Here is a 12,584-nt window from a genome sequence, read left to right as displayed (position 1 = left end):
ACTATGCACTGTGCTCCCTGTTCTATTTCCAGGGCCTCCTTACAGTGTATCTGTACCATGTCATGTGACTATGCACTGTGCTCACTGTTCTATTTCCAGGGCCTCCTCACAGTGTATCCGTACCATGTCATGTGACTATGCACTGTGCTCCCTGTTCTATTTCCAGGGCCTCCTCACAGTGTATCCGTACCATGTCATGTGACTATGCACTGTGCTACTTGTTCTATTTCCAGGGCCTCCTTACAGTGTTTCTGTACCATGTCATGTGACTATGCACTGTGCTCCCTGTTCTATTTCCAGGGCCTCCTTACAGTGTATCCGTACCATGTCATGTGACTATGCACAGTGCTGCCCTGTTCTATTTCCAGGGCCTCCTTACAGTGTATACATACCATGTCATGTGACTATGCACAGTGCTCCCTGTTCTATTTCCAGTGCCTCCTTACAGTGTATCCGTACCATGTCATGTGGCTATGCACTGTGCTCCCTGTTCTATTTCCAGGGCCTCCTTACAGTGTATCTGTACCATGTCATGTGACTATGCACTGTGCTCCCTGTTCTATTTCCAGGACCTCCTTACAGTGTATCTGTACCATGTCATGTGACTATGCACTGTGCTCCCTGTTCTATTTCCAGGGCCTCCTTACAGTGTATCCGTACCATGTCATGTGACTATGCTCTGTGCTCCCTGTTCTATTTCCAGGGCCTCCTTACAGTGTATCTGTACCATGTCACGTGACTATGCACTGTGCTCCCTGTTCTATTTCCAGGGCCTCCTCACAGTGTATCCGTACCATGTCATGTGACTATGCACTGTGCTCCCTGTTCTATTTCCAGGGCCTCCTTACAGTGTATCTGTACCATGTCATGTGACTATGCACTGTGCTCCCTGTTCTATTTCCAGGGTCTCCTTACAGTGTATCTGTACCATGTCATGTGACTATGCACTGTGCTCCCTGTTCTATTTCTAGGGCCTCCTTACAGTGTATCCGTACCATGTCATGTGACTATGCACTGTGCTCCCTGTTCTATTTCCAGGGCCTCCTTACAGTGTATCTGTACCATGTCATGTGACTATGCACTGTGCTCCCTGTTCTATTTCCAGGGCCTCCTTACAGTGTATCCGTACCATGTCATATGACTATGCACTGTGCTCCCTGTTCTATTTCCAGGGCCTCCTCACAGTGTATCTGTACCATGTCATGTGACTATGCACTGTGCTCCTTGTTCTATTTCCAGGGCCTCCTTACAGTGTATCCGTACCATGTCATGTGACTATGCACTGTGCTCCCTGTTCTATTTCCAGGGCCTCCTTACAGTGTATCTGTACCATGTCATGTGACTATGCACTGTGCTCCCTGTTCTATTTCCAGGACCTCCTTACACTGTATCTGTACCATGTCATGTGACTATGCACTGTGCTCCCTGTTCTATTTCCAGGGCCTCCTTACAGTGTATCCGTACCATGTCATGTGACTATGCACTGTGCTCCCTGTTCTATTTCCAGGGCCTCCTTACAGTGTATCCGTACCATGTCATGTGACTATGCACTGTGCTCCCTGTTCTATTTCCAGGGCCTCCTTACAGTGTATCTGTACCATGTCATGTGACTATGCACTGTGCTCCCTGTTCTATTTCCAGGGCCTCCTTACAGTGTATCTGAAACATGTCATGTGACTATGCACTGTGCTCCCTGTTCTATTTCCAGGGCCTCCTTACAGTGTATCTGTACCATGTCATGTGACTATGCACTGTGCTCCCTGTTCTATTTCCAGGGCCTCCTTACAGTGTATCCGTACCATGTCATGTGACTATGCACTGTGCTCCCTGTTCTATTTCCAGGGCCTCCTTACAGTGTATCTGTACCATGTCATGTGACTATGCACTGTGCTCCCTGTTCTATTTCCAGGGCCTCCTTACAGTGTATCCGTACCATGTCATGTGATTATGCACTGTGCTCCCTGTTCTATTTCCAGGGCCTCCTCACAGTGTATCCGTACCATGTCATGTGACTATGCACTGTGCTCCTTGTTCTATTTCCAGGGCCTCCTTACAGTGTATCTGTACCATGTCATGTGACTATACACTGTGCTCCCTGTTCTATTTCCAGGACCTCCTTACAGTGTATCCCTACCATGTCATGTGACTATGCACTGTGCTCCCTGTTCTATTTCCAGGGCCTCCTTACAGTGTATCCGTACCATGTCATGTGACTATGCACTGTGCTCCCTGTTCTATTTCCAGGGCCTCCTTACAGTGTATCTGTACCATGTCATGTGACTATGCACTGTGCTCCCTGTTCTATTTCCAGGGCCTCCTTACAGTGTATACGTACCATGTCATGTGACTATGCACTGTGCTGCCTGTTCTATTTCCAGGGCCTTCTTACAGTGTATCTGTACCATGTCATGTGACTATGCACTGTGCTCCCTGTTCTATTTCCAGGGCCTCCTTACAGTGTATTCGTACCATGTCATGTGACTATGCACTGTGCTCATCCGTACCATGTCATGTGACTATGCACTGTGCTCCCTGTTCTATTTCCAGGGCCTCCTTACAGTGTATCCGTACCATTTCATGTGACTATGCACAGTGCTGCCTGTTCTATTTCCAGGGCCTCCTTACAGTGTATCCGTACCATGTCATGTGACTATGCACTGTGCTCCCTGTTCTATTTCCAGGGCCTCCTTACAGTGTATACGTACCATGTCATGTGACTATGCACTGTGCTCCCTGTTCTATTTCCAGGGCCTCCTTACAGTGTATTCGTACCATGTCATGTGACTATGCACTGTGCTCATCCGTACCATGTCATGTGACTATGCACTGTGCTCCCTGTTCTATTTCCAGGGCCTCCTTACAGTGTATCTGTACCATGTCATGTGACTATGCACTGTGCTCCCTGTTCTATTTCCAGGGCCTCCTTACAGTGTATCCGTACCATGTCATGTGATTATGCACTGTGCTTCCTGTTCTATTTCCAGGGCCTCCTCACAGTGTATCCGTACCATTTCATGTGACTATGCACAGTGCTGCCTGTTCTATTTCCAGGGCCTCCTTACAGTGTATCCGTACCATGTCATGTGACTATGCACTGTGCTCCCTGTTCTATTTCCAGGGCCTCCTTACAGTGTATCCGTACCATGTCATGTGACTATGCACTGTGCTCACTGTTCTATTTCCAGGGCCTCCTCACAGTGTATCCGTACCATGTCATGTGACTATGCACTGTGCTCCCTGTTCTATTTCCAGGGCTTCCTCACAGTGTATCCGTACCATGTCATGTGACTATGCACTGTGCTCATACGTACCATGTCATGTGACTATGCACAGTGCTCCCTGTTCTATTTCCAGGGCCTCCTTACAGTGTATCCGTACCATGTCATGTGACTATGCACTGTGCTCCCTGTTCTATTTCCAGGGCCTCCTTACAGTGTATCTGTACCATGTCATGTGACTATGCACTGTGCTCCCTGTTCTATTTCCAGGACCTCCTTACAGTGTATCTGTACCATGTCATGTGACTATGCACTGTGCTCCCTGTTCTATTTCCAGGGCCTCCTTACAGTGTATCCGTACCATGTCATGTGACTATGCTCTGTGCTCCCTGTTCTATTTCCAGGGCCTCCTTACAGTGTATCTGTACCATGTCATGTGACTATGCACTGTGCTCCCTGTTCTATTTCCAGGGCCTCCTTACAGTGTATCCGTACCATGTCATGTGACTATGCACTGTGCTGCCTGTTCTATTTCCAGGGCCTTCTTACAGTGTATCTGTACCATGTCATGTGACTATGCACTGTGCTCCCTGTTCTATTTCCAGGGCCTCCTTACAGTGTATCCGTACCATGTCATGTGACTATGCACTGTGCTCCTTGTTCTATTTCCAGGGCCTCCTTACAGTGTATCCGTACCATGTCATGTGACTATGCACAGTGCTCCTTGTTCTATTTCCAGGGCCTCCTTACAGTGTATCTGTACCATGTCATGTGACTATGCACTGTGCTCCCTGTTCTATTTCCAGGGCCTCCTTACAGTGTATCCGTACCATGTCATGTGACTATGCTCTGTGCTCCCTGTTCTATTTCCAGGGCCTCCTTACAGTGTATCTGTACCATGTCATGTGACTATACACTGTGCTCCCTGTTCTATTTCCAGGGCCTCCTCACAGTGTATCCGTACCATGTCATGTGACTTTGCACTGTGCTCCTTGTTCTATTTCCAGGGCCTCCTTACAGTGTATCTGTACCATGTCATGTGACTATGCACTGTGCTCCCTGTTCTATTTCCAGGGCCTTCTTACAGTGTATCTGTACCATGTCATGTGACTATGCACAGTGCTCCTTGTTCTATTTCCAGGGCCTCCTTACAGTGTATCTGTACCATGTCATGTGACTATGCACTGTGCTCCCTGTTCTATTTCCAGGGCCTCCTTACAGTGTATCCGTACCATGTCATGTGACTATGCACAGTGCTGCCTGTTCTATTTCCAGGGCCTTCTTACAGTGTATCCGTACCATGTCATGTGACTATGCACTGTGCTCCCTGTTCTATTTCCAGGGCCTCCTTACAGTGTATCCGTACCATGTCATGTGACTATGCACTGTGCTCCCTGTTCTATTTCCAGGGCCTCCTTACAGTGTATCTGTACCATGTCATGTGACTATGCACTCTGCTCCCTGTTCTATTTTAGGGCCTCCTCACAGTGTATCCGTACCATGTCATGTGACTATGCACTGTGCTCCCTGTTCTATTTCCAGGGCCTCCTCACAGTGTATCCGTACCATGTCATGTGACTATGCACTGTGCTCCTTGTTCTATTTCCAGGGCCTCCTTACAGTGTATCTGTACCATGTCATGTGACTATGCACTGTGCTCCCTGTTCTATTTCCAGGGCCTCCTTACAGTGTATCCGTACCATGTCATGTGACTATGCACTGTGCTCCCTGTTCTATTTCCAGGGCCTCCTTACAGTGTATACGTACCATGTCATGTGACTATGCACTGTGCTCCCTGTTCTATTTCCAGGGCCTCCTTACAGTGTATCCGTACCATGTCATGTGACTATGCACTGTGCTCCCTGTTCTATTTCAAGGGCCTCCTTACAGTGTATCTGTACCATGTCATGTGACTATGCACTGTGCTCCCTGTTCTATTTCCAGGACCTCCTTACAGTGTATCTGTACCATGTCATGTGACTATGCACTGTGCTCCCTGTTCTATTTCCAGGGCCTCCTTACAGTGTATCCGTACCATGTCATGTGACTATGCACTGTGCTCCCTGTTCTATTTCCAGGGCCTCCTTACAGTGTATCTGTACCATGTCATGTGACTATGCACTGTGCTCCCTGTTCTATTTCCAGGGCCTCCTCACAGTGTATCCGTACCATGTCATGTGACTATGCACTGTGCTCCCTGTTCTATTTCCAGGGCCTCCTTACAGTGTATCTGTACCATGTCATGTGACTATGCACTGTGCTCCCTGTTCTATTTCCAGGGCCTCCTTACAGTGTATCTGTACCATGTCATGTGACTATGCACTGTGCGTCTTGTTCTATTTCCAGGGCCTCCTTACAGTGTATCCGTACCATGTCATGTGACTATGCACTGTGCTCCCTGTTCTATTTCCAGGGCCTCCTTACAGTGTATATGTACCATGTCATGTGACTATGCACTGTGCTCCCTGTTCTATTTCCAGGGCCTCCTTACAGTGTATCTGTACCATGTCATGTGACTATGCACTGTGCTCCCTGTTCTATTTCCAGGGCCTCCTTATAGTGTATCCGTACCATGTCATGTGACTATGCTCTGTGCTCCCTGTTCTATTTCCAGGGCCTCCTTACAGTGTATCTGTACCATGTCATGTGACTATGCACTGTGCTTCCTGTTCTATTTTCAGGGCCTCCTTACAGTGTATCCCTACCATGTCATGTGACTATGCACTGTGCTCCTTGTTCTATTTCCAGGGCCTCCTTACAGTGTATCCGTACCATGTCATGTGACTATGCACTGTGCTCCCTGTTCTATTTCCAGGGCCTCCTTACAGTGTATCTGTACCATGTCATGTGACTATGCACTGTGCTCCCTGTTCTATTTCCAGGGCCTTCTTACAGTGTATCTGTACCATGTCATGTGACTATGCACTGTGCTCCCTGTTCTATTTCCAGGGCCTCCTTACAGTGTATCCGTTCCATGTCATGTGACTATGCTCTGTGCTCCCTGTTCTATTTCCAGGGCCTCCTTACAGTGTATCTGTACCATGTCATGTGACTATGCACTGTGCTCCCTGTTCTATTTCCAGGGCCTCCTTACAGTGTATCCGTACCATGTCATGTGACTATGCACTGTGCTCCCTGTTCTATTTCCAGGGCCTCCTTACAGTGTATCCGTACCATGTCATGTGACTATGCACTGTGCTCCTTGTTCTATTTCCAGGGCCTCCTTACAGTGTATCTGTACCATGTCATGTGACTATGCACTGTGCTCCTTGTTCTATTTCCAGGGCCTCCTTACAGTGTATCTGTACCATGTCATGTTACTATGCACTGTGCTCCCTGTTCTATTTCCAGGGCCTCCTCACAGTGTATCCGTACCATGTCATGTGACTATGCACTGTGCTCCCTGTTCTATTTCCAGGGCCTCCTTACAGTGTATCTGTACCATGTCATGTGACTATGCACTGTGCTCCCTGTTCTAATTCCAGGGCCTCCTTACAGTGTATCTGTACCCTGTCATGTGACTATGCACTGTGCTCCCTGTTCTATTTCCAGGGCCTCCTCACAGTGTATCCGTACCATGTCATGTGACTATGCACTGTGCTCCCTGTTCTATTTACAGGGCCTCCTTACAGTGTATCTGTACCATGTCATGTGACTATGCACTGTGCTCCCTGTTCTATTTCCAGGGCCTCCTTACAGTGTATCTGTACCATGTCATGTGACTATGCACTGTGCTCACTGTTCTATTTCCAGGGCCTCCTTACAGTGTATCTGTACCATGTCATGTGACTATGCACTGTGCTCCCTGTTCTATTTCCAGGGCCTCCTCACAGTGTATCTGTACCATGTCATGTGACTATGCACTGTGCTCCCTGTTCTACTTCCAGGGCCTCCTCACAGTGTATCTGACCATGTCATGTGACTATGCACTGTGCTCCTTGTTCTATTTCCAGGGCCTCCTTACAGTGTATCTGTACCATGTCATGTGACTATGCACTGTGCTCCTTGTTCTATTTCCAGGGCCTCCTTACAGTGTATCTGTACCATGTCATGTGACTATGCACTGTGCTCCCTGTTCTATTTCCAGGGCCTCCTTACAGTGTATCTGTACCATGTCATGTGACTATGCACTGTGCTCCCTGTTCTATTTTCAGGGCCTCCTTACAGTGTATCTCTACCATGTCATGTGACTATGCACTGTGCTCCCTGTTCTATTTCCAGGGCCTCCTCACAGTGTATCCGTACCATGTCATGTGACTATGCACTGTGCTCCCTGTTCTATTTCCAGGGCTTCCTCACAGTGTATCCGTACCATGTCATGTGACTATGCACTGTGCTCCTTGTTCTATTTCCAGAGCCTCCTCACAGTGTATCCGTACCATGTCATGTGACTATGCACTGTGCTCCCTGTTCTATTTCCAGGGCCTCCTTACAGTGTATCTGTACCATGTCATGTGACTATGCACTGTGCTCCCTGTTCTATTTCCAGGGCTTCCTTACAGTGTATCCGTACCATGTCATGTGACTATGCACTGTGCTCCCTGTTCTATTTCCAGGGCCTCCTTACAGTGTATCTGTACCATGTCATGTGACTATGCACTGTGCTCCCTGTTCTATTTGCAGGGCCTCCTTACAGTGTATCTGTACCATGTCATGTGACTATGCACTGTGCTCCCTGTTCTATTTCCAGGACCTCCTTACAGTGTATCCGTACCATGTCATGTGACTATGCACTGTGCTCCTTGTTTGCCCCTGGAGACAGACACATTATACTGGGCACCAAGGTACAGTGAAATATGTTGAGACAGTATGAATTTGTTATGAACATGTAATTATTTCTCAGGAGACTTAATTATATGCATTTCTTGATTTTCTTTAAAAAAAATAAATTAATATTCATTATAGCCCCGCAAACAAAGTTTTTGTGGGTATTCTGAAGTCTGTCAGTTTGTAATGTACGTAAGTCTGTCATGCTGAACATGTGAACTTTGTGAGAAAACTAGCTAAGAGTTTCCCGCCTTTCAAAGTGAACTTTATAGATATGTTTTTTAACTAGGCAAAAGTGCAGGGTGTTTTTTGTATGTGGCGATATTCTTTGTATTGTTATGTGCCCTTGAACTTTGGCAAATTTTTAATACTTACATGATTGTACAGGAGCACACACTGTCGTGAACTCTTCTCTCAGTTGTCTGCATGTCATCATGAAACATTACAGATATGTTGTTCATCCTTTAGAATGCAAGACAATATTTTTGTGTCTGTCCTATTATTTTCAGAGTTATGTGCCCTTGTACTTATGCAAATGTCACCTTCAATTACTGTTCTTTTATAAACTGACCTGTATTGGGAGTGTTAGGATTCTGTTTGTTAGTAACAATAATGAATTTTACACAGGAAGATTTAACTTACTAACACATTAACATGAACAATAAATGTTTTCTAGATTGTTAAGATTTATTTGTGATCAGAATAAATTCCTAAATCCTGGAATTGGCTGTTTTCTTAAAGGAATACTGGAAGATAGGGTGAACTTCATGACTTATTAATTGAATTTAGACCTAGGGACCATGAGCTGCCGCAAAGATCTATGCCCTCTGTTTGGTTTATTTGGGCGTTTTAGAACTGGTAGGAAATAACACTGGTATTTTCTGTAAATGTGCCGTTTTAAAAAGTACCATTTCCACATGGTTAATAATATCAAAGTTTGATGTTGATGTATTGCTTTGTATACAGAAGAAACAAAGTATTATGAAGATAAGAAATTGTGTTTATGACATAGTGGCAAGTTAAACTGGCAAAGTAATGCATTAGAGTATTGATGGAAAGGTATTGATGTAAATGATGTTCTTTTTAGCACGACTATTATTTATGAAATATATATTGTGGAGCTATCCTACTCACCCCGGCGTCGGCGTTGGCTTTTCGGTTGGCGTTTCCGTGAGCGTGCAAATGTTAAAGTTTGCTTACTACCTCAATTATTTTCATTGTCCCTTGACATATGGCTTTCATATTTTGCATACTTGTTAACCATCATGACCCCAACCTATAAACAAGAGCAGACAACTGTATCAAGCATTTTGACAGAATTATTGCCCCTTTTTTACTTAGAATATGCATATTATTGATCAATCTATGTTAAAGCTTGCGTACTACCCCAAATATTTCCTATGTCCTTTGACATATTGCTTTTATATTTTGCATTCATTTTGTTTATACAGAGTGGCAAGCTGCAGGTGTTTGACATAGGCAGTATTAATGTGAATGTATTTGTTGATACAGAGTGGCAAGCTGCAGGTGTTTGACATAGGCAGTGGTTCTCTGCTGGAGGACATCGCAGCTCATAGCGGTTCAGTCTGGTCCATATGTATGGCTCCTGACAAGGTGGGCAGTTGCATCAGTTAATGAGTCTTGCTTTTGGAAAAATGGGCTGAATGCTTGTGCCAAAAATGTTGTCTCCAATTAGCCTATGCAGACTGCACAGGCTAATCAGGGACAAGACTTTCCGCTTGTATGAAATTGTTCATGTGTCAAGGAAGTATTATCTAAATGAAAATGCAGTATACACAGAAAGTGTTGGCCATGATTAACCTATGTGCACTGCACAGGCTTATGTGGGACGACACTTTAAGCACATGCATTTGTTCCCAGAGCAGGGCTTATATTTATAATATATAATGCTCAAAATGTTTTAAATCAGCCTTGTAAGTACTTATATCATACTCAGTTTAGTTAGTGCAGTTAGGACGAAATGTATGATAGCATTGTTTTAATGCCCCCGGATCGAATGATCTGGGGTATATTTTTTACCTGTCATTGTATACTGGATGATTTAACCTTGGTTAAAGTTTTGCAATGATGAATAACTTTTGCAATATTGAAGATAGCAACTTGGCATGCATGTGTATCTCATGGAGCTGCACATAGTGGTGAGAGGTCAAGGTCATCCTTCATAGTCAAATATATGGCTTTGAAGCGGCGTCAAAACTTTAACCTTGGTCATCACTTTTGCAATATTGAAGATAGCAACTTGATATTTGGCATGCATGTGTATCTCATGGAGCTGCACATTTTAAGTGGTGAAAGGTCAAGGTCATCCTTCAAGGTCAAAGGTCAAATTTATGACTTAAAGCGGCGCAAATGGGGGCATTGTGTTTCTGACATACACATCTCTTGTTTAAACCAGATTTTACACAGAGTCGAAAACGCCAGATTTTGGTGAAACTGTAGGTAGAGAGAGCTTTCATGGAGGGTAGGTTGGGGGTGTACTTTAGGTCATTAAGGTAGTCAAGGTAAATGTTATTTAAAAAGTTTTCTCTTAATTACTTCAGTTTGAATGAAGGTATTGCAATAGATTTTTTTTGGAAGATGCTCACATGCAGAAAAAGCTTGGGATTGCATTTGGGGTGAGTTGGATCAAGGTCGAGAAAATTGTTACTAAAAATAGAGAACGTACCGAGAGATTGCTTCTAGTTAATTTCTTTAGTTGAATTGACAAATTTTGATGAAATGTTCTATAGCTATCCTGCATGGCATTGGTAAGTTCAAGGTGAAGGTCGAGGTGACCATTACTTGATAAGTAAAATTTGTGTGATTGCAATGTTTTATTATTTGTATGAATAAAAGATGTATTATTTTTATTCAACTGTAATGGATAAAATATAAATTTGTGATGATTTATTTCAGGAAAATGGTCAAGTTAAAAAAAATATATATATGATTACTGTATACAAGAAGATTGAAATACAATATGTGCATTGTATAGTGGATGATTTAATTGATATGTATATTGTATACATAATAATTGAATGAATTGTAGTTTTGCGGATGATTGACTTTATATTTGTATACTTGTCTACTGAATGATGGTATTTAAATGAGTGATTGAATTTAAATGGGTTGCATTTTGGGAAAACCAGGCTTAATGCATGTGTGTTAAGTGTCGTCCCATTCTAGCATGTGCATGTTCTGCTTTTATATATAGGATCTTGCATGAGTGGTCGTTTTGTATTGAATTTATTAAACAAGTCATCTAAATAAAGATAAAAACGAGGCTTGCCGAGTTTTTATCTTTATTTAGATGACGAGTTTAATAAATTCAATACAAAATGACCACGTATCTAAGATTCTATTTATAACATGACCAACACATTTTCTTTTTATTTTATGCTCTTTTCACCGTTTCTTCACATTGTAAAAGAGTTTAACTGAAGAAATTCGCTGGAATAATGACGTCATTTCGTTAAAAAAATTACGTCATTTCACAGTTATATAACTAGTGCAATAACACCCGTGTAATAAATAAAATTGAGCATTACGTTATTTCACTCCTGGAGCGTAGGTCATGTTATAAATAATGTTTTAGTTAAAGGGGGTCTCTTCTAAACAAAAATACAGTCTAGGTGGAAAGTGTCGTCCCTGATTAGCCCTTGCGATTAGTGTGTGCGGACTGCACAGGCCAATCTGTGAGGACACTGTACACACACGCATTCAGCCCAGTTTTCTCAAGCGAGTCTTATTAGATTACTTTATGTATGTGTAGAGAGGGCTGATATCTGGGGGAGCTGACAAGCAGGTGAAGTTCTGGAACTTTGAGCTGGTGGCTGATGAACAAAACCCAACAGCAAGGTAACCATAGCAACACATTTGTAGATTTTCAGTCTGTATCTTTAAAGATTTTTGTAAATTAATTATATTCTTGTATTTGCCCTGTAAGGTATTCCTCATGAAAATTCTTCCCATGAAAGAATTTAGCCTCACGCAGCAAGGAGTGAGAATATGTCCTGTATCATATTGAATGCCTACCATTTTTAAAATACCAATGAAAAAATCATGTTCTAAAATAAGCAAAAGGATAAGGCTTAAGTTCGTAAATTGGGTTTATATGCTATCAATTATGGTGTCTATAATCAGATGTAGTAATGTCATTAAAAATTGTTATTCCATTGCCATTGTACATTATAATACCATGTGTACTAGTATGTTCATCCATGTCAGCAAACAGTTGAGCCTGGCCCACATGCGCACCCTACAGATGGATGAGGACGTGCTGTGTGTGCGGTGTAGCCCAGACCAAAGGCTGCTGGCCGTCTCCCTGCTAGACAACACTGTCAAGGTGTTTTTCCTGGACACTCTCAAGGTACACCTGTTTATTGCATAGACCAACTCAAGGTACACCTGTTTATTGCATAGACAATCTCAAGGTACACCTGCTTATTGCATAGACAAACTCAAGGTACACCTGTGTATTGCATAGACCAACTCAAGGTACACCTGTGTATTGCCTAGACCAACTCAAGGTACACCTGTTTATTGCATAGACCAACTCAAGGTACACCTGTGTATTTCATAGACCAACTCAAGGTACAC

General features: G+C 43.6%; 1 protein-coding gene across 2 annotated transcripts in view; it reads left to right on the top strand.

Moving 5' to 3' along the window:
- Nucleotides 1-12,584, top strand: part of LOC127853061 (WD repeat-containing protein 3-like) — a 40,186-nt gene that overhangs the window by 15,472 nt on the left and 12,130 nt on the right. For both annotated transcript variants that reach the window (XM_052387185.1, XM_052387186.1), the window contains exons 11-14: nt 7,909-8,002; nt 9,498-9,599; nt 11,758-11,843; nt 12,213-12,354. In XM_052387185.1, coding sequence (XP_052243145.1) covers nt 7,909-8,002; nt 9,498-9,599; nt 11,758-11,843; nt 12,213-12,354 — 424 coding nt within the window. The remainder of the gene's footprint in view (nt 1-7,908; nt 8,003-9,497; nt 9,600-11,757; nt 11,844-12,212; nt 12,355-12,584) is intronic.

The sequence above is a fragment of the Dreissena polymorpha genome, chromosome 12, assembly GCF_020536995.1.
Source record: "Dreissena polymorpha isolate Duluth1 chromosome 12, UMN_Dpol_1.0, whole genome shotgun sequence".
Classification (NCBI taxonomy): domain Eukaryota; kingdom Metazoa; phylum Mollusca; class Bivalvia; order Myida; family Dreissenidae; genus Dreissena; species Dreissena polymorpha.
The sequence above is the reverse complement of the archived record's forward strand: the minus strand, read 5'-3'. Positions and strand labels throughout refer to the sequence as shown.